This window comes from Rhamphochromis longiceps, linkage group LG5 (genome assembly GCF_057381845.1).
Source record: "Rhamphochromis longiceps isolate RC_006_pf linkage group LG5, R_longiceps_female_GT1.1, whole genome shotgun sequence".
Classification (NCBI taxonomy): domain Eukaryota; kingdom Metazoa; phylum Chordata; class Actinopteri; order Cichliformes; family Cichlidae; genus Rhamphochromis; species Rhamphochromis longiceps.
In genome coordinates, this window is record NC_140561.1 from 36,667,675 (window position 1) to 36,690,581 (window position 22,907).

Consider the following 22,907-nt stretch of genomic DNA (forward strand, 5'->3'; position numbering starts at 1 on the left):
CCATTGTGTTGGATTGTCAATGCAACCCTCTTCTCCCACTCTTCACACACTGATAGCAACACCGCAGGAGAAATGCCAGCACAGGCATCCAGTATCCGTAGTTTCAGGTGCTGCACATCTCGTATCTTCACACCATAGACAGTTGCCTTCAGATGACCCCAAAGATAAAAGTCTAAGGGGGTCAGATTGTGAGACCTTGGGGGCCATTCAACTGGCCCACGACGACCAATCCACTTTCCAGGAAAGTGTTCATCTAGGAATGCTCGGACCTGGCACCCATAATGTGGTGGTGCACCATCTTGCTGGAAAAACTCAGGGAACGTGCCAGCTTCAGTGCATAAAGAGGGAAACACATCATCATGTAGCAATTTCAAATATCCAGTGGCCTTGAGGTTTCCATTGTTGAAGAATGGACCCACTATTGTTGTACCCCATATACCACACCAAACCACTTCTTGGAGGGATCCATCCAATGTAGGTTAGTGTCAGACCAATAGCGGTGGCTTTGTTTGTTAACTTCACCATTCACATAAGTTTGCCTCATCACTGAACAAAATCTTCTGCGTGAACTAAGGGTTCTGTTCCAATTTTTGTTTTGCCCATTCTGCAAATTCTGTGCGCCGATCTGGGTCATCCTCATTGAGATGCTGCAGTAGCTGGAGTTTGTAAGGGTGCCATTTGTGAGTAGCTAATATCCGCCGAAGGGATGTTCGACTAATGCCACTCTCCAGTGACATGCGGCGAGTGCTACGCTGTGGGCTCTTGCTGAATGAAGCTAGGACAGCCACTGATGTTTCTTCATTAGTGGCAGTTTTCTTGCGTCCACATTTTGGCAAATCCAACACTGAACCAGTTTCACGAAACTTAGCAAGCAGTTTGCTAACTGTAGCATGGGAGATGGGTGGTCTTGTAGGGTGTCTTGCATTGAAATCTGCTGCAATGACCCGGTTACTGTGTTCACCAGATATCAACACGATTTCAATCCGCTCCATGGCCACCATGGTCACCACCCATCTTGAGGAGTTTGCCCCCTCACATATACTAATGTGCCACAAACAGGACTTTAATATCACCAATCATTCCCATGTTATTACGGTGTATCCATATAAATGGCCCACCCTGTAGACTTAAATTGCTAAAAGTGAAATATGGTCTTTTTAAATTGTTTGTTGTCTGTAGCAAAAGAAGGGAACACCAGACGTCAACTTATTGGCTTCCTTTTTTTCTCAGTCATTTGCCACCAGCGCTTAGGTGCAGTATTTGTAACTTAATAATAATGATAACAATTTCTTATAGAACAAAATCAACAAAGTATTAGGTGATCTTTCAGTGTCAGCTGAAAGATCCGAACAATCTCTTGGACATTTATGTTTCCATAAATGACCAAGAGATGTGGGAATGTAACACAATGTAACCATATTGAAAAAAGGAGACAAAGAGGCAAAATTGGCAACAAAATAAATTATTTTATTAATAATTAAACTAAAAGAGACAGACAAGCTTCTTGCACCATCAAAGGAAAGAAAAAATTACAAAACCCAGATGTTGGTAACTAATTAAAGAAGTAAAAAAAAAGGTTAAATGACCAATAACTCTCCTCTTCACAGAACAGAAGCAAGCAGCAGTAATACACAGCTCACAAGCTGCAAAACAAAAAGGCAGACTGTCACTAGAGCTCTCCTCTCTAGTGCCAGCCTTAAGCACTCTGGTCTAATTGCCAAGTAGAATCAGCTACACTCAAGGATGGCACCTAAGGCTGGACAGCAAGGCCCACCCACTGGGGCAATATTACAGCAGGTCCTGCTGGGGTTATAACAATATTGCTCTCATTTATTCTGGTTATGTCTATCAACACAAGGCCAATTTGGTTTTACTTAAAACTGAAACTTGTCATGTATTTGTGGAATTGCTTAAAAAATCAAAAGAACAAAAACCTATAAACTATGTAGTTCCTCAAACAACATGAAATAGTTTCTTTTCTGTCTCTTGGGATCTAGAGAAAGCTTACAATAGGGTGCCACAGAGAGGAACTGTGGTAGGCTACTGCATAAGGAAGTCAGGAGTGACAGAGACGTTTGTGAGGGTGGTGCCAGGAATGTATGAGAACAGCAGGACGGTGGTAAGATGTGCGGTAAGAGTGACAGTTTAGTTCAAGAAGAGTGTGAGATTAGATCAGGGATCAGCTCTGAACCCTTCTTGTTTGCAGTGGTGATGGACAGGATGACAGATGACTACTGGCAGGAGTTTCCATGTGCTATAATGTTTGTAGATGACATTGTGATCTTTATTGAGATTAGGGAGAAGGTAGAAAAGGACCTGAAGAGATGGAGGTATGAACTGGAAAGTCAGATGAGAGTGTGAATGAGAAGAAAATGTGACAATACAAGGAGTAGAAGTATTGAAGGTGGATGAGTTTAAATACCTGTGGTCAGAATACACAAGAGGGCAGGCTGGGTGGATGGAGATGTGACAGAACGATAGCAGTAAGAGTGGAAGGCAAAGTTAGGTAGTTAGACCTGCCATGATGTATGGTTTGGAAAAGGTGACACTAACAAAAACACAGGTGTCAGAACCGCAGATGGCAGAGCTGAAGATGCTAAGATTTTCAAAATGAATATATCAGAGGGTCAGATCAGGTTGAGTGGTTTGGAAACATGGCAAAGATAGTTTGAACATGTACACAGAGGAACAGTAGACACTTTGGATATGGAGCTGCCCGGGAGAAGGAAAAGAGAGAAGACTCGTGGATATAGTCAAGGAGGAGATGCAGAGGGTTGGTGTTACAGAAGTGGATGCGAGGGAGATGAAGACAAATGATCCGCTGTGACGACCACTAATGGGAGCAGCCCCAAAAAGAAGATAATTTGCTACAGATTATTTTCTAATAAACTTGCACAGTAGTTGGAATTTCAGTATTATGAATGATTCAATATAAAGATTTTTCATCACAATACCAAAACACAGAGTGATGTGTTTTAATACTTTTTCGGGGCGGAGGATGGAATATATTGGCAAACGCTGCAAACGGGGTTTAACTGTAACACATTTGTCATCAGGCTGAATTTATGCATATTCACAGGATTTGGAAAAAACAACATCTTGGAAAATATTGTTGTTTTTTTCTTTAATATCTGCTACATGCTGTAAATACTTCAAGGTTATCTTGAAATCTGCTAACTCTGCCAGAGTACAGTAATTTAGCAACAGTATAAATGTTATAGTTTTTACAAAAGTTTAACAATAAAGAGGTGCACTTTGTATCGTTTGTACCTGAGGTACATTGTGCTCTGTGTTGTAGAAAAGTATTATCCTCATTACTGCTGTTTGTGTTATGCATAATAAGTGCAGACAGTGAGTATTCCCTCAAGTTTTCACCGACCATGATACTATTAACAAATTCTAGAGGTAAACGCTTTAGGTTTGCCCTCATTTGTTTCTTATTCACTATTATTGATAGACTAAACTTGTGATTCTGAAATGACAGAATGAGATTTAAAATCAGTTTTCAATACTCTGTTTTCAGATACAGTATTTTCAATGTCAAGGGTGTATTATGCCTTCTTTCAAATGTTCTTGCATCCTGAATCCTTCATCCTTTTGAATTTCAATTCAATTTTATATAATTCAATTTTATTTATGAGGTGACAAATTTACAACAACCTTGCCTCAAGGTGCTTTATTTTTGCTTTGACAAGATGTCTTTGTCCTATAGGAATGAAAGGCTTGAACACAGAAAGAATGTTGAATTCTCTATTCTAACCCAATTTTATAGTACAAACAGACCATCCAAATCTGTTTTGATAAATATGTTACTGTATGTAGCTATGCACTTACTCAAAAACCAATCTGATGATTTAGCACTGTGTTTTTCCAGGTGTCAACATGGAAGATGGAGAGAACTGGTGTTCTCAGATCAATAGGCTGCAGCAACTTTTGGATAAACTGGAGTGTCAGGTAGGAGAACTTTCCTTATGTAGGCTATATTTTAGAGTGGACAGCAAAACACTTTTCAAACTTTGAAGTATGTTATTTGCTCCCACAGTGACTAGTTCTAGTTCTTTGCTAAAATCTCAGTAACAAACTTGAGTTTCTACAATTCTGTGCAATGGATCTTTTGAGCATTTTAATGATTTTCTGCCCTCATGGTTTTCTGCCCTTAAACTATAAGTCTGTATAGCCACAGTCATGTCATTTACTTGTTTAATAACTGTTATTTTAAATCCTCAAATTTGCATTTTCCATTTTAATGAGCTGGATGTGATCACATGGTCAATAAGACTGTAAGGTAACTTGGTTTGCAAGAAAACATTTTAGGAATTCTGTTCATAAAAATGTCTGCACAGCTAACAATAGTTTTATCAGGTTTGATTAAAGCACCACCAGCAACACAGTACAGAGGTCCATTTCAGGAAGTCAGAGAGACCCTGACAACCGCCAGTCACACAAGAAGAACATGTATTCCTTGACCAGTTAGCAAAAGCCTCTTAGTAATTGCTTCATTGCTGCAGTTACTTGTAATTACCATGAAAGATGCCAATTTGGCTGCAAGCACTCACCAACTTCTCTCCGAGTGGGAGTGGAACTGTTAAAGTGTGACTCAAACCAGAAATGAAGACAGTTTGCCTTTAAAGAACAGTTGCACCTTTTGAAATGTGGTTGGCTACAACTCTGTGATCTAAGGAGATCCCAGATATAGAACTGGAAAAAGCTTCTCACATGAGAGGCGAAACGTCTTTGTGAAACTTCCAAATCCAATCGCTTTCCTTTCCAAGCTCTTTAGATTACCATGACCTGGATGACTGAGGACCTACACATACCTACAGCTGTGTGCCACAGCTTTTATTTTGAAGGTGAACCTTCTCTGTTTCCGGTCTGCATCACAATTTGCTAGTTTTGCTAATTAGTTAACATGTAAACTACAGATGACCGTGGCAAACTGTAGTCACAAGGAAGTTTTTGGTGCAGCACCTTATATATCACCTAGCAACAGCCACCAACCTCCAGAAACCATTCACCAACTGGTCAATTTTCCCTTGAGGCCAGTGGTTGTATCGAGTCTATTATAAATTTCTCTCAAGCAGTCATAGCTAACATGGTGGACAATATGCAAATAATGGCACACAAGAAAGTGAATATATCATACATAAAAATATACCGGTGCTATTGTTTCCCTAGGTTTAATAAAGACCAAGGAACGAGACTGTAAGGTACACAGTGATCTGTACTGGACAACAAAATTGAAGAGAAAAACAAAGAACTGTGATACACAGAGTCTAAACAGTGAAGTGTAGGAGACAGGCAGCATGCATGTAGATAATACCACCATAATAAGTCTTTTACTGTCCAAATAATCTCTATAGTTATTTATATTCATTACAAAGTCTTTTAACTTGGACAGCAGCTTATAATTGTTTTAAAAATTACTGTACAAAACAATAACACTTTGTTAGTTATGACAATATATTGATTCTCTGAAGGTTAAACAAATAAGACTAAAACGCCTTCATACTGTGCTATGCTGGTCTTGGTGTTCACCGACAGAAGAAATGAATGCATAACCTTCCTGTGAATACAAATATGGAGCAATCATCAGCACTGAATCCATTAACTTTGTTGAACCGGTAATGGAATTAACCAAGAAATAAAATAATATATCAGACAATAAAGCCCTTCCCACTCCTTTTTTTCTGAACATGTTTTATACTAAACAACCGGTGATGAATTATGCAGAGAATGTACAAAATAGAAATCCCTAATGCATTCCTTTTTCAAACATAATTTTGCTTCGAGCCACAGAATATTAGCCCTTATAATGAGAAATAAAACGGCTCTTTAGATTTGTGGTTGTCTCTGTAGCATCATCTATAAAATACTCACAGGACTTTAAAGCCAACATGAAAAACATTATCCAGCCAATGACGTGGAGATCCAGCTTTTTAAAATAAAACCACTCAAATAGATCCTCTAGAAAAGAGTAGAATTCTTGAAGCAGAATTCATTGAACAGAATCATATGAACAGCAAAACAGTACATCACAGTATACAGAACAGAACACATAGCAAAGCAAGTAAAGAAAACCACAGAGTACAAAGACACAGACAGAATAAGGTGGAGGGAGGCATATCTGACCCTTCTTTTATAGGTGACCATAACCCCTCCTCCTGTTGCTGGGTAACTTTTCACTTATTTGGTTTTAAGTTTAAACTATTTGTATTTTCCCAATTTTACAAATATCAATTTAATATGTTTGTCAGTGTTTTTCAACAATCCATATATGTCGATCTTACATATATTTGTTCTCTTTTTGATCGTCAGGACTTGTCTTACATAACTTTCTGGGTTTTCTTCCCAGACCTTTATCATCTATCATTTCAATTAGTCCTTTTGACAGTTTTATGGCCAAAGTGAATTCCAAAAACAACACGTCGAGTGCCAGGTTCAAGGCAGCTGTACACGGTATAGGTATATAGTAGGGGTGCAACAATACTCGTATCGATATTGAACCGTTCGATACAGTGCTTTCGGTTCGGTACGCATATGTATCGAACAATACAAAATTTGTAATTTATTTTATCAACTTTCCTTCTGACAATGCTGTCTGTGTTGAGCGCTCAGTGAATCTGCGTTCGACTACTCCGCCTAGGTTGCACTGTCGAGCGCAGATCCACTGAGTGTTCAACACAGACAGCATAGTCAGAAGGAAGAGCGCAGGGCAAGCTAGCGAGACAGAAGTTAAGCTCTCCTTGCAACATGGCAAATTGAACCTCCCCCACCCTCATTCAGATCTGGCGTTTGGAATTATTTTGGTTTTCATGTGACGTATGACCCTGAAGGTAAGCGCGTCATGGACTAAAGTAAAACAGTATGTTGGATGTGCCACGCAATGCTCAATTACATGGGTGGGAACTAGTGTGTTAGCGCAGTTAGCTCGTTAACGTGTTGGCCGTCTAGCCCGTCTAGCCCCACGCACGGGCGATCAAGGGTAGCTCGTTAACGGAGATTTGCCGTGTTGTGGCGTTAACATCATTTCAACGAGATTAACGCTGACAGCACTAGTGGGAACACAACGAATATGACTGCACATTTACGCCGACATCATCCTAGTGCAAAGACAAGTGGAAGCAGACAAAAACAACAACAAGCATGCTACAAACTTTACCCGAGTCATTTAGACAGCCGTTAGCACATGATTCTCCTTATGGGGACCTGATATGTTTAATATTGTGGCGAGCTCAGACAAGGAGGAGACGGAGGTGTCGTTTGGTCTTGCTTCCCGTGAGCTAGCCAGGGAGCACAGCCGTTTATTGACATCTGCAGAAGAACACTGCCGCTAGCTAACTGCTCAGCGCGGCAACCGCACAGCAACAACAACAACAACACACAGGGTGCCCTCTGACCCCGGAAGGACACACCGTCGCAGCGAGAGGGCGTCACCCGTCACTATGGCAAGCATAAACAAAACATAACTGTACAAACAGAACCCCGAACAGCCCTGACCCGCTACATAGCCCCCACCTAAGGGGTCAGTCGTCCCCGACGACCCCATTACCCCACACAAATGCCCAGGTGCCTTCTTTTGGCGCAGCGCGGCAACCGCACAGCAACAACAACAACACACAGGGCGCCCATGTGGAAATGTACATACAATCAATATCAGACTCCACCAACAAAAAGGCTCTCAAAACAATATATGTATGTGAAATTTTGTGTGTATTCCTATAATTGTTACCTTTTTCTTTTACCCTTGGCTTTTTGTGTTCATGTTCTGTTGTTTTGTATACTTCATCTGTTCGTATGTTGTATACTCATTGTTTGTTAAATAAAGTTAAAAAAACAACAACACACAGGGCGCCCTCTGACCCCGGAAGGACACACCGTCGCAGCGAGAGGGCGTCACCCATCACTATGGCAACATAAACAAAACATAACTGTACAAACAGAACCCCGAACAGCCCTGACCCGCTACAATATGCTGCTGAGAATATAGCCCAGAAGAAGTGTATAGTATTGCTTTTATTTTGGAAAGAGCCATTTCTCTGTATTAAACTCTCTTTTCCAAAGATGAGTGATTCCTCAATCAGATATTAATTTTTTTAATTACTTTTGTTTCAGCAACATTAAATTTAAAAACTGTACTTTTGAGTTAAAATATATATTTATAAGTTTAATAAATGACAAATTAAAAAGGCATGAACATTTTTTTTGTATTGAAAAAATATCGAACCGTGACACCAAAGTATCGAACCGAACCGTGAATTTTGTGTATCGTTGCACCCCTAGTATATGGGTATATACAAGTATAAATGATTTCAGATTATACATATCATCAAAGAAATCCACAACAACTAGACCATTTAATATTGTTTTTTTTATCAGTATGCAACCAGGTGCAAAAAAACAGTCCAAACATGGAGTATATTTTCAATCAGAAATGTTTCATCTCTGAATTGTTGATTATGATGTTTATTGTACATTTTTATATATTCATTGTGTGTGTGATCAAAAAGAAAATGGTTAGACTCGCAAGATAAAATACTGCTTTTCTAAATGGAATTCTACAATCTTTGTCTGTCAAACACAAAGTCACATCGCTCTCATCATGTGACCCATTCTCACTACATCATCCCAAACCCTTTTTCACGCTCTACTGCCTCATCTTATGCTCCATCTCCTTTCTTCTGTCTGTTCTTTTGTTTATTAACTCCTGCTTTTCACAGTTTCTAATGTTCATCCTTTCACTTGGACCATTTTTGTCTCCTCAGTTTTGTCAACTCAGAGAGACTCAGAGAGCAATATCAAAGCAATTCATAACCTGCAGGATGTACTGAGTGCAATATCCATCCCCACACCTCAGTGCTGCCAGCATCACACACTTCTTCTGTCCATCTCCCTCATATTCACTGCTCTCTCAAATGCAGCAGAATGAGTTTGTGCTTCAAAGGTTATGTTTTATGTGTTCATAAATGTGCACACACAAGAACCGTAACCTTTATCACAGAGAGCTTGTTGTTCTTTTTCATTTATTATATTTTATTATCAATAACATAATACTCTCATAGACTACATTCATCACTAGGATATGGTTCCAAAAATTGAAAGTGATAGATTTTCTATTCTCTACTTGTTACCTTTATTACCCTGTTTTGGACAAGTAGCTATTGTGAAAGATTGTGACAAATTACATAAAACCAAAGAAAAATCAGATCGTGCACTGTGGAAAAAAAATAAATGTATCCTATTTATCAGTTCTTAGACACCTGTGCAAATAAATGTGTAAATTAGGTTATTCGGTGTGTTTTTGTTCATTTTATAACTTCTGCATTGTTATATAATTAAAAACTATAACAGTATAATTAAAAATGCCAAAGTAACCTTTAGGAATTTATTGTAAATGCAATATGGGAGTTTAGCTTTGTTTCAAGTATCACTCTGATTTTTTTTTTAAGTTAAACTGATCTTTGATACTGAGAGACATTAACTTCTTCTCTTATCTGTTACCTTCTTCTTTCAGAGTCCCAAGTTGGAGCCACTTAAGGAGGACACACTGGCCAGTACATACAAGTCTGTAAGTCAGCACTGAAGCAGAATTTTTGTATTTTTCTTGTGACCTTCTTATAGGCTGGCACAGGACTTCAAGGTGAAGTTTCACGTTTTTGTCACTAAAAAAACACACAAACAATAAAAAAAACAGTTTGCATACTGTTTATGGCCACAAATTCTGAAATATGATATTTTTGTGGCTGAAGCCACTGCAGCTTTACAGGACGACTCTGTCTATACTAACAGTATCTTGATTGACCTTTGCTCATTAAAACAGCTCTAGTTGAATAGCAAATATTTTTTCTCATATGTGCATTACTCAACATAAACACAATACATGGATATACAGAATTGGATCATGTTCTTGTTTTTTTTTTCTCTATCTCATCTCATCAAGTTTATAACACTACAATAATTGCTACCAGTCATTCAAATTAATCGTGTATTTTGTTTTCAGAATCAGAATGGGTTTATTGCCAGATGTTGAGGTTTACAACATTAGGAAATTGCTGCGGTGCTTCAGTGCAGACAATAAGAATTAAAGTGCTATGTAGAAAGAAAGATATGTGCATGAGATATACATGAGATATATACATGAGAATAAGAATTATGAGTGCTACGTAGAAAGATATATACATGAGTGCAGGTGGTGATCAGTGCCAAACATGAAATGATGCAGTGACACAGCGTAGGGTCATGTGTTAGTAGCGGGAACAGTCATGTGGTTATTGTTCATGTGTCCAACAGCAGAGGGGAAGAAACTGTTCTTGTGGCGAGAGGTTCTGGTGCGAATGGACCGGAGCCTCCTGCCTGAGGGGAGCAGTCAAACAGACTGTGTCCAGGGTGAGAAGGGTCAGCTGAGATCCGGGCTGCACGCCGCAGTGTCCTGGAGGTGTACAGGTCCTGCAAAGATGGGAGTCTGCAGCCAATCACCTTCTCAGCAGAGCGCACAACACGCTGCAGTCTCTGTTTGTCCCTGATAGTGGCTCCAGCGTACCACACGGTGATGGAGGAGGTGAAGATGGACTCGATGATTGCAGTGTAGAATTGCATCATCGTCCGTGTTGGCAGGTTGAATTTCTTCAGCTGCCTCAGGAAGTACATCCTCTGCTGGGCTTTCTTGATGACGGAGGTGATGGTGGGCTCCCACTTCAGGTCCTGGGTGATGGTGGTACCCAGGAAGCGGAATGAGTCCACAGAGGTGATGGGGGTGTCAGTCAGGATGATGGGGGGGAGTGGGGCTGTGTGCTTCCTGAAGTCCACAATAATCTCCACTGTCTTCTGGGCATTCAGCACCAGGTTGTTGTGGCTGCACCAAGACACCAGACGTTCAACCTCCCTCCTGTAGGCAGACTCGTCCCCGTCCGAGATGAGCCCAATAACGGTGGTGTCATCTGCAAACTTGATTATCTTGACAGACTGGTGGGTGGAGGTGCAGCAGTTGGTGTACAGGGAGAAGAGCAGAGGAGAAAGAACACAGCCCTGAGGGGAGCCGGTGCTGATGGTCCGGGAGTCCGAGACATTCTTTCCCAGCCTCACGTGCTGCTTCCTGTCCGTCAGGAAGTCAGTGATCCACCGGCAGATGGGATCAGGCACATTCATCTGGGAAAGCTTGCCTCGGAGATGGTCTGGAAGGATGGTGTTGAAGGCAGAGCTGAAGTCCACAAACAGGATCCTGGCGTAGGTTCCTGGGGAGTCCAGATGCTGCAGGATGAAGTGTAGGGCCATGTTGATGGCGTCGTCTACAGACCTGTTGGCTCTATATGCAAACTGCAGGGGGTCCAGGAGGGGGGCCGTGAGGGTCTTGAGATGGGAGAGAACTAGGCGCTCAAATGACTTCATGACCACAGATGTCAGAGCCACGGGTCTGTAGTCATTTAGTCCAGTGATCCTAGGTTTCTTGGGGACAGGGATTATGGTAGAGGACTTGAAGCAGGCAGGCACGTGACATGCCTGCAGTGAGGAGTTGAAGATGCCAGAAAACACTGGGGCCAGCTCGTTTGCACAGTGTCTGAGGGTGGCAGGAGACACACCGTCTGGGCCGGGAGCTTTCCGAGCATTCAGACTCCTAAATCGCTTCCTCACATCTGCTTCATGAATATGAAGAGTTGTGGTGGGAGGAGGTGGTGTGAAATCCTCTTTTGTGTGGGGTGAGGGGGCAGGTGTTGCAGGTGAACAGTTTGAAGGTGGTGATGGCTCTATGGAGGGGGGAGAGGTGGGGGAATGAGTGTCCAAAGTGCCTCTATTGTTGGGGTCGTTGGAGGTGTGAAGGCTGCCTGATGGCTCGTCAAAACGGCAGTAGAAGTCGTTTAGGGTGTTGGCTAAGAGCAAGTCATCAGTGGAGTGGGGGGTTTTAGGCTTGTAGTTTGTAATATTCCTAAAACCTTTCCACACAGAGGCCGAGTCATTCTCTGAGATCTGCTGCTGCATCTTCTCAGAGTGCTGATGTTTGGCAATGTCCACTTCTTTAGTGAACCTGTACTTGGCCTCTCTGTAGCAGTCCCTGTCTCCGCTTCTGAACGCCTTACTCTTTTCCAGCCACAGCTTTTTGAGTTTAGGAGTAAACCAGGGTTTGTCATTGTTATAACTCACCCTGGTGCGTGATGGCACAATGCTGTCCTCACAGAAGTGGATATAGGAGGTGACAGTGTCCGTAAACTCGTCCAAGCTGTTAGAAGCAGCCTTCATTGTGTCCCAGTCTGTAGACTCCAAACACGTGCGAAGCTCCTCCACAGCCTCGTTGCTCCACAGTTTTTTAGTCCTCACGACAGGTTTGGAGAGCTTCAGCCTCTGTCTGTACGGGGGGATTAGGTGGATCATGACGTGGTCAGAAAGTCCGAGTGAAGCGCGGGGCACCGCGCGATAGGCCCCGCTGATCGTACTGTAACAGTGGTCCAATGTCCTCTCCTCTCTGGTCGGGCATTTAATATGCTGCTTATATTTTGGAAGCTCATGGCTCAGATTGGCTTTGTTAAAGTCCCCAAGAGCAATGATGAGAGAGTCCGGGAATGTCCGCTCCGTGTGGAGAATCTGCTCCGCGAGTGCGCACTGAGCTGCCTGCGCATCTGCGTCTGGCGGGATGTAAACAGCGGCCAGGATGAATGAAGCAAACTCCCGCGGAGAATAAAACGGTTTGCAGTGAATAAAAAGATATTCCAGAGAGGGAGAGCAGTGCTGAGCAATCACTGTTACATCTGTGCACCAGCCACTATTGATGTAGAAGCAGACACCTCCACCTTTGGTTTTACCGGAGAGAGCGGCCTGCCGGTCCGCGCGCAGCAGATGAAAGCCCTCCAGCTTGAGCGCGCAGTCCGGGATGTCCTCACTGAGCCACGACTCCGTAAAACATAAGACACAGGAGGAGGCAAAGTCTTTGTTCATGCTTCTCATCAGGGCCAGTTCGTCTATCTTATTCCAGAGTGAGCGTACATTAGAAAGGAAGATCCCAGGAAGGGCCGTTCTCAGTCCGCGTTTCCTCAAACGCACGAGTACGCCGGCTCGCTTACCTCTCTTTTGACGTTTTGTGTATTTGATAAAATGTTATACAGGAAAAAATTTTAAAAGGCAAGTTGTGATGCTTTGTTTTCTCAACACTTTCTCATTGAATCAAGAATAAGAGAGAGTCATTTCTAAATTGTCTGATTTGAAAAGGTAACATCTGAACAACATCTGTTGTAAGATGTATAATTGGCAGATTGTCTCCTTTTTGACTTCTTTTAGTGTTGGAGTTTAGATCTTCTGCTTGTAACAAGTTCAAAGAGTCTTAGTCATTAGTCCTAAATCACAAAAGTTTGTCACCCATGTTTTGTAAAACAGATTTTTTTTAGTGTGTTAACTCTTAGAGCTGAATATAATTTTTCACCTGACAATGTAGAGCATTTTTTGCTCTCTGGAACGATGAAAAAATGCAGTAATCGCATTTGGTAGAAAATAATACAGTGAAATTACTTTACAAGGATTCTGTATGCGTCATCCGCTTTTAAATATTACGAGCACTGTAACTTATATAATAGGCAATACCATCCACCTCCATCTGACTCGGGTAGTGACAAAAAAAACTCCATTGACTGGATGCACATTACATTTCAAATCAAGATATGTCTCAGTGTACATTCATACATTTTATTGAGCTGTAGGATGGACTCACCGTAACTTCAAATTGCTGGGAGAGAAAAGTGGAGAGGATGTTGATTCAGTGCACTGGCAGACCAAATGGTAAACATGGCCTGAGTTCAAGCCCAGAATGATTTGCTGCCATTTGCAGGATTGTTCCCAGGTACATCAATCTCTAAGGAACAAAAATGATTTTTTGTCTTTTTTCTCCTTTCTTATTGAAAGTCGATAGACTGCCATGGAAAGCATTTAAGAAACTTGAGATATGTTTTCAGAATAAAAAGCCTTCAGCTATTGTCGTCAGTATATAAAGAAAGTGGCAAAGTACTGAGAAAATCAAAACTGAGGAGTCATGGCAACATAGGTATTGTAGCCCAGCTCTAGTATCAGTATTCTGTAATCACTTTCTGGTATTTTAAATTGTGAAATGTCTATGAATTTCATTAAAACCAGGATTTCGGTAACATTCACAATCACAACCAAATCTACTGAAGTGAGAGTAATGCTAAGTGAAATAACACTTATCTATTTGAATTTATTTGTCATCTGATGTGATGGATGGTGATATCAGTACATATTTGCTCTGAAAGTATCCATCTTGATGCCATCTATCCTCATGCCTGCATTGACTTTTAATTTTTGTAACCAAATGTATCACATACTGCATAACCTAAACCCCATATCCAAATGCTAACCTACCCTTAACCTGATATAAATGTCTCCTCTAACAATCTATTGTGAACCCCAACGCTAAGTCCTAAGCAAAGAGCTGACCACTTTAAACAAATGTCATCATCCTAAACGTGCAAATCTCAAAAAGATCCTCACAAAGACAGACATACAAGGGCACAAACACACAGAGTGAGATCTTTGGTCATTTAATCTCTTTTTTTTATCCCTTTCTCTGTCTGATGTCTTATTGCCAACAGAATATCCTGCTGGTTCAGAGGCAGATGTCAGTGACTGATGTCAATCTGGACAATTTCCAGAAAGTTCTAAAGAGCTACATTGACGCCACCTCAGCTCACTCTGACAACCTGCAGTGAGTGTCTTGCTAGTTTCCAGGAAAAGCAATGCATGTTTGAATCAAAGCATGGGACTCTGCTGCTGTGAAAACTCCTGGAGTACTGAGCAATTGCCAGTATACGTGGTCCATAACTGTGAGCAGCATAATACAAATTACATCTAAAGTAATAACGATTTACTGGTTCAAAAAGTGACTATATCGCTCACATAACTAAAACAACACTTTGGAACTTGGTTTTGATGTTGTGCTTTTGTCTTGCCTAATTTTAATGACATCCCTCAAAAGATTCAAAGTTTTCATGTACTTTATCCCTGCTGAGTGCAAACTCTGTTTCACTTTGTATCCTCTTCTTGCCCCACTCTACTTTTCTTCTCGATCTTGCTGTCAGTGTGTCCGTTCAGAAGCTCCCAGGAAAGTCGTGTTATATAATGCATGAGTTCTGGCAAGACCGCCTCTCCTGGATGAGGTCAGTATGGTGTGTTTGTGTGTGCATGCGTGTGCGTTTGTGTGTTAGATATTGGCAGACGGTTTGGCACTCTTAACTTTTTGATGGAAATGTTCCCCACCACTGAAGATGAGCAGATGGCCGAGCTCTCAGTTCGCATACTCAAACACAGACGCACAGACGCACTAAAACATACACACACACAAGAAAGCAGCTTAAATGCTTTAAAGGGTATCTGTGCTGCACACATATCAATGAATATATTAATTTATCAGTTGGAACATTGCAAGAAAAAAATCCAAAAGACTTTTGGTAATAAGGGATTTTTTTCTGAGCACATATAACTTTGTACGTGCTCATATTTATTCAGTTTTTGAAACCTTTAAAACATGATGTCGCAGAGAAAATCAATAAACTGTTGTTTTATTTGCTGCTAATATGTACATGATGTACAAGATTTTTTTTTAAAAATTATATTTTAAATAATATCAAGTCTGCTACGATGTATTTCAACAAAATCAACAGCTGATTGACACACAGGTCTGTTTTGTTCTGTTGTTGTCTGTGTCCACAGCTATCTTCAGTCTAACAGCAGTAAAGACTTCCAACGCTGCATTATTGATATGTTGGAGGATGCTGAAGTAGTATCCACTATGTTGCTCCCAGGTTTGTATATGTGTGACTGGGAGAGCAGGATTTGTAGTGTATGTGAAACTAAAATGATACTATTCTAGAAAATCTGCAATCTCTGCTTAATGTGCAATCAGTGCATGAAAAATGTGGCCAAACCTCCAAAATTGTGAAAATATTTGTATGAAAGCCACATATATTTATGCTGTCAGTTTAAATCTGATTTATATGTGTGCTTGTACCTAGAAAAATACCCTGAAGATATTTATAGTCTACATACATCAAGATATGTTTGAGCTGCTTGATGATGATGTCCATTTATGACTCATAAGTCCATTTTTGGCATCGAAGCAGATGCATTTTAGACTTTTTCCAACTGAGAGAGTGCTAGCTGCTCTTGCTTTTCTTTATATCCATTTGCTCACTGGTTCTATGATCTGTCATTCTTCTGATGATTTCATGGCAGTTGTTTGGCCAGGTTACTCAAACAGTTTCCCTATTTCCCCTTTTTTTTAGTGATTTCTTTAGAAAAATAACCTGCCTGGATATGAGAAATGTAAATCATATATTGTGCTCCTAGTATCGCTGAATTTATTTGCATATAGCGACCAATTACAAGTAATTGTGGCGACTAACTGGTTGCTTGGACATTGATTGTGCAACACCATTGATCACTAGGACACAATTTTCAGGGAGGCAGGACCTGATGGGAGTCTTTAAACAGCTGCAGGCCAGCTTGGACAGACTGCTATCACTTTCAGAGAGATTGGCTTAGAAATAATTTACAATTGCCTCCAGAGTGCACGCTGCAGGCAATCTGTGTTAGTCTGCACCAACAACACACCTAGGATGAGTCTCTTTGCACTTGGGGACTCATCTCAACTGGTTGTATTCTTGTTATATTCATATATAAAAGCGAGGTTGCTGAGCTTCTATGTCAATTTGCAGTTCAATTGTTGTCCTGCAGCAGCTATGTCAATGTTTGTGAAGGAGGTTATAGCTAGACTCTGAATCTAAATAGTTAATATTAATTGATGTTTAATGTGGATTTATGTGTATGTAGAAGGCAACAAATAAGCAGCAGACAGCAACATATATGTGATTTTTTTTATTAACCATTTCAAAGGCCAGTGTGATTGGAGTTTAATAGTGTTTGGAGTAATGGAGCCTTTTCCCTCAAAACTCAAATAGTTGCTACTGGTGTTGTGTTTATCAGAAGTGAACCTACATTTTATTTATGATTTTCACTGTGCTAGCGCTACTGTTGTGCGCAAACAGACGATACTAACTAATAAAAATATTTTTTCGAGGTGCACATACTAGATAACTATTCACCCCTGTATCTGGTATCCCTGTAACTAGTACTGTGGTCATTTAACATTAGCTGAAAGTAAGTTTAGTTACTGTGTTAATCACTCTAAAGGTGTTTACTAAGTTAATACATTAGGTTTAGATGTGTTAAGGTGCACTAAAGTGTGAAACTATGCATATGTGAGCACATTCATAATTCCAGGCAATAATTCATTTACAGTGCAAAATAATGGATTGAATAATGGAAAATAATGGATTTCTCTAACTAGCCTAAAGGAGATACAAACACTAGATAACATGTTTGCAAGTCACAGAAATCAGGGTAAGGTAAGTGCGAGATATATATGGGTGACCGTGGTTCAGGGGGCTGGGAAGCTCATCTTGTAACTGAAAGATTGCTGGTTCGATCCCCAGCTCTGTGTTGTGTCTTTGGGCAAGACACTTCGGCTACCGGTGAAGTGCCGATGGCACGATATGGCAGCCTCACTTCTGTCAGTCTGCCCCAGGACAGCTGTGGCTACAACTGTAGCTTACCTCCACCAGTGTGTGAGAGTGAATAAATAGTGGAATTGTGAAGCGCTATATAAATGCAATCCATTATTATCATACGCCTGTTTTCTTTCAGACACATGCATAAATATTTTTTAAAAAGTCAATTATGAACACATTTAGAAAAGCGATTTTCTGTGTGACGCACATATTTACTTTGTTCGTCATCACATCGCTGACTCCTCAACACATGGAAAAGTCCAGCAGAGGCTGCAGTGGGTCTCATCTCATTTCTCTCGTCTTCACATTTGAATAACTAGCTACAGGAAACAAATAAAAATTCTTCAGAAGCCATCAAGCCAATGCTGTTAATATTTATTTTTGCCTCTTAGCTCCATTGCAGTGCTGATTTAACTGTGTGGGATGTATGGGTTGTGTTTGTTACTAGGTTACCGTACACAGTTGTTTACATCCACATCTCTGACTGGTATGTCACGTAAGCTTGCTGACTATTATAGGCATACGGTACTGATCAAATATCTTGAGCCACCCCTCATTTCTTTGAATTTTTCTAGGAAAAAGAAAAGTAGGTTCAGCGGTTTATTGAAATGTGCAAATGTACATGGAAATACCAAACATGAGGGAAAAACAGAGTGATTCTAACAAGCTTAAAAGTCAGTATTTGGTATAAAGTGTGTGAACTCTCTTAGGTAAGCTTTCTGGCAATGTCTTAAAGTAGCCTTCAGGAACAGTTCGCCAGACTTCTAGAAGGACATTCAAAGCTCTTTTTTGCATGTGGGCTGCCTTTTGTTCTGCTCTCTGTCAAGATGATTTCACGCTGCTTCAATATTGTTGAGGTCCAGGCTCTGGGGAGGTCTGTCAATGAGTCCTAGCGTTCCATTGTGTGTTTTTCAGGTATTATTTAATTGGATTGTCAGTAAGTTTATGATCACTGTCATGTTAAAAAATTTCTTAAGGACATGATGTTCAGTAACTGTTCATCTGCTGTAGATATTTTCTCTTTTTTTTTAGGCCTGCCACTTTTTCTTCTGCACACCATGTTGAGATATGCCAGCTTTTTGGCTAAAGCTCGTTGGGAATCTCCTATTGGTGCAAAAGTATTATTTTATGCCTCTCAAACTGTGTGATGATTTTTAGGTTAGTGTTAAGAAAAAAAACACTCCTCTGTAAATGGTAAAAGAACTGGACTGAAAATGAGTGAAAAAAGCAGCCAATGTCCAAAGAAAAACTTTCAACGACCTTCAGAGAGCCTGAAGAACTGTAGCTCAAGACCAGTTTTAAAATGACACTGCTCGGAAGCATGGGTTCGAATTTAAGGTTCACAACCGTAAAGAAACTGTTGTGGCCCCTGAGTCAGTTGTCATGGGGAAGGAGGTAGAGTACACATCTACAGGTTGTTAGGGCAACCTGGTGGGTAAGCATCACAGGGGGCTTAAGCTCCCCGTAGCTGGTGAATTTGAACCCAGGGCCTTCCTGCTTTGAGGTGACAGTACAAATACTGTGTTATGCCTTGAGGCTAGAGCAGAGGTTTGGAAACAGGTAAAATCCTTTACACTGAAAATGGTTCAGATGAAGAGAAGTAAGAGGCCATTGGGAAATGTGTCTTCACACGTTAGCAATAAGATTGTATTTAATACGTGTATAACTGCACTTTATTAAACTCTTTTACTTAACTTTTCTTTACTGTTGTTTCATTACTTTTGAGAAAAAGAAATTGTTTCATATGTAACTCTATGCGAAGAGGTGCGTTTGGGTTAAGAAAAGTATTTTTATTCAAGTAGCTGTTAGCTGCTTCTAAGGTGTTGGTTGCTGGGGGATTCTTGTGAGGGCAGATGGCAATGATAAGAGGAAGAGAGAGGATAGTTTATAAAATGTAAGAAGAGGAGGAAGGGATCGACCTAGGAATCAATAAAGTTAAAAATATATAAAACAAAACAATCTGCTGACCCTAAAAGCTGTTTTTTTTTCTCTGCACTTTTCTTTCTTCTTCTTTTTCTTTGGTCAGTTGTCTGAAAGCCAGACTTTATTGATTTACAACTAGGTATCTATTTACATCTTAAGTAGTTATAGACTTAAAAGCTCACCAGGTGAAACATAAAATCAGTGGACAGTTTGAAACAGCAACACAGCCTTTGCGCACACACAAAAATTGGAGTAGACTGTTTGATTGTTGAACACTGTTGACCTTTCATTGTATATCATTTTGGTGTGAGTTGGCCAAACTTTCTCGATTTATGTGTGTTTCTCCAGCTTCCTGGTGGATTATGACTAACAACTAGCAACTAAATCCAGAATGTCACATCTACTGCCTACACTGTCACACGGACAAAGGCACGCTGGCGCATCAACCCACCCACCCACATGTACTCTTGCACGCATACAAACACACAAACACACACACACACATACAGAACATTTCAAAAGACATCCACGTGTTTGAAATCAACAGGAGACCGAGACAGTGGCGTCATCCAGCATTCTCCAGCAGCATCTTTTCATGTTCCTGTCTTGGACTGCTCATTATTGTGCCGCTTTATGAAAAGGGATAGTTGCACACACTAGCTACTATTGACCTGAAAGTAACTGATTCTCTGCAACGCAAAACCCGTTCTATGAATTTTCTCCCCCTTGTCTCAATTGTGGTATGGCCTCCCTTTTTTTGCAGTGTTTGTCTGATATTATGCCAATGGATGGAAACCAAAAAGACACTAATGTAGGCTACTAGAGCACACGCAAATTGGAATGAGATTACAATACCAGTAGGGTTTTGTGTATTTTGATGAGTTGTTTACTGTTGAGTACAATTGATAAGGATGAAAAAGCGGAGAGGATGAGGAGATGAAAGGTTACTGTAGCCTAAACATGCATGTTGATGTGGCCGCATCCTGGCTGTACATGCTGTATTATAGTGTAGCAGTGTATTTTTTTTTTTCATTTTGCTATCCTACTATTATGTGCACAGAATGCCAAAAATGCTATTAAAATGACCACACCTGCCCTGACATTTCTCTATTGCTAGATACAGTGTACTAGTGGTCTGCTATTAGTTGCAGTGCATCTCTTCAGTCTGAGACACATTATCAGTCTCAAATGTAAAAATATCTTAAAACATGCATATTTAAAATAAATAATACTTTGTGAGAAGATTTCATTGTATCACTAAGTTATAAAAGAAAAAAATGTATTTAATGCATCATGTATTTATTTTGATGATGGTGGAATTTATACCATCTGTACATATAGAAATTACATATATTCATATTTATGTTGTGCTTTGGTTTGGCAATGTACACAGCTAAATGACTGAAAAGCAACTTTAATAAAAATAAAAGATAACAACTGCTTTTTTTCATTAATTCTCAAATGGCTGGATCATAGATCTGCAGAGGAAAGGGGGGGGGGGGAATGTAAGTGCCAGACCAAAAATAAATAAGCAAAAACAATATGAAAGGTCTTTAAACTGGCTTAACAGTGGAAATAAGCCTATAGGGAATATATTGAACAAGCTAAAGAGCAGTATGTATATATATCCATCAGGAGTTGATGTTGGCTGAAAGAGTGGAAAAAATGAGTGAAAAATGACTACATGAACTTTCATGACATTGATTTCTGATGATGTGGTATTTTAGGTTCACCAGCTTATAGCAGCCAGCAAGATGACAAGAACACAACACACGCTGACATGTTAGCAAACTTATTGAACACACAAAACTTTGCTTACTCTAAAGAAAAGGTCAGTGGCTTAATTGGCTAAGAAATTCTCTGTGATTGTGTCTGTGTCTGAATTGATTGCAGACAACAGATAGGGATACAGTGGGGCAAAAAAGTATTTAGTCAGCCACCGATTGTGCAAGTTCCCCCACCTAAAATGATGACAGAGGTCAGTAATTTGCACCAGAGGTACACTTCAACTGTGAGAGACAGAATGTGAAAAAAAATCCATGAATCCACATAGTAGGATTTGTAAAGAATTTATTCGTAAATCAGGGTGGAAAATAAGTATTTGGTCAATAACAAAAATACAACTCAATACTTTGTAACATAACCTTTGTTGGCAGTAACAGAGGTCAAACGTTTACTATAGGTCTTTACCAGGTTTGCGCACACAGTAGCTGGTATTTTGGCCCATTCCTCCATGCAGATCTTCTCGAGAGCAGTGATGTTTTGGGGCTGTCGCCGAGCAACACGGACTTTCAACTCCCGCCACAGATTTTCTATGGGGTTGAGGTCTGGAGACTGGCTAGGCCACTCCAGGACTTTCAAATGCTTCTTACGGAGCCACTCCTTTGTTGCCCGGGCGCTGTGTTTTGGATCATTGTCATGTTGGAAGACCCAGCCTCGTTTCATCTTCAAAGTTCTCACTGATGGAAGGAGGTTTTGGCTCAAAATCTCACGATACATGGCCCCATTCATTCTGTCCTTAACACGGATCAGTCGTCCTGTCCCCTTGGCAGAAAAACAGCCCCATAGCATGATGTTTCCACCCCCATGCTTCACAGTAGGTATGGTGTTCTTGGGATGCAACTCAGTATTCTTCGTCCTCCAAACACGACGAGTTGAGTTTATACCAAAAAGTTCTACTTTGGTTTCATCTGACCACATGACATTCTCCCAATCCTCTGCTGTATCATCCATGTGCTCTCTGGCAAACTTCAGACGGGCCTGGACATGCACTGGCTTCAGCAGCGGAACACGTCTGGCACTGCGGGATTTGATTCCCTGCCGTTGTAGTGTGTTACTGATGGTGACCTTTGTTACTTTGGTCCCAGCTCTCTGCAGGTCATTCACCAGGTCCCCCCGTGTGGTTCTGGGATCTTTGCTCACCGTTCTCATGATCATTTTGACCCCACGGGATGAGATCTTGCGTGGAGTCCCAGATCGTGGGAGATTATCAGTGGTCTTGTATGTCTTCCATTTTCTGATGATTGCTCCCACAGTTGATTTTTTCACACCAAGCTGCTTGCCTATTGTAGATTCACTCTTCCCAGTCTGGTGCAGGTCTACAATACTTTTCCTGGTGTCCTTCGAAAGCTCTTTGGTCTTGGCCATGGCGGAGTTTGGAGTCTGACTGTTTGAGGCTGTGGACAGGTGTCTTTTATACAGATGATGAGTTCAAACAGGTGCCATTCATACAGGTAACGAGTGGGGGACAGAAAAGCTTCTTACAGAAGACGTTACAGGTCTGTGAGAGCCAGAGATTTTCCTTGTTTGAGGTGACCAAATACTTATTTTCCACCCTGATTTACAAATAAATTCTTTACAAATCCTACCATGTGGATTCATGGATTTTTTTTTCACATTCTGTCTCTCACAGTTGAAGTGTACCTCTGG

General features: G+C 40.7%; 1 protein-coding gene across 1 annotated transcript in view; it reads left to right on the forward strand.

Annotated features, from left to right (window-relative positions):
* The window catches only part of necab3 (N-terminal EF-hand calcium binding protein 3), a 45,728-nt gene extending 24,877 nt beyond the window's left edge, over positions 1-20,851 (forward strand). Inside the window, exons 8-13 of the mRNA XM_085407468.1 lie at positions 3,875-3,954; positions 9,512-9,565; positions 14,583-14,695; positions 15,069-15,146; positions 15,700-15,791; positions 19,827-20,851. Of these exons, the coding sequence (XP_085263594.1) occupies positions 3,875-3,954; positions 9,512-9,565; positions 14,583-14,695; positions 15,069-15,146; positions 15,700-15,791; positions 19,827-19,855 (446 nt within the window). The 3' untranslated portion in view covers positions 19,856-20,851. The remainder of the gene's footprint in view (positions 1-3,874; positions 3,955-9,511; positions 9,566-14,582; positions 14,696-15,068; positions 15,147-15,699; positions 15,792-19,826) is intronic.
* Positions 20,852-22,907: the final 2,056 nt, after the last annotated feature.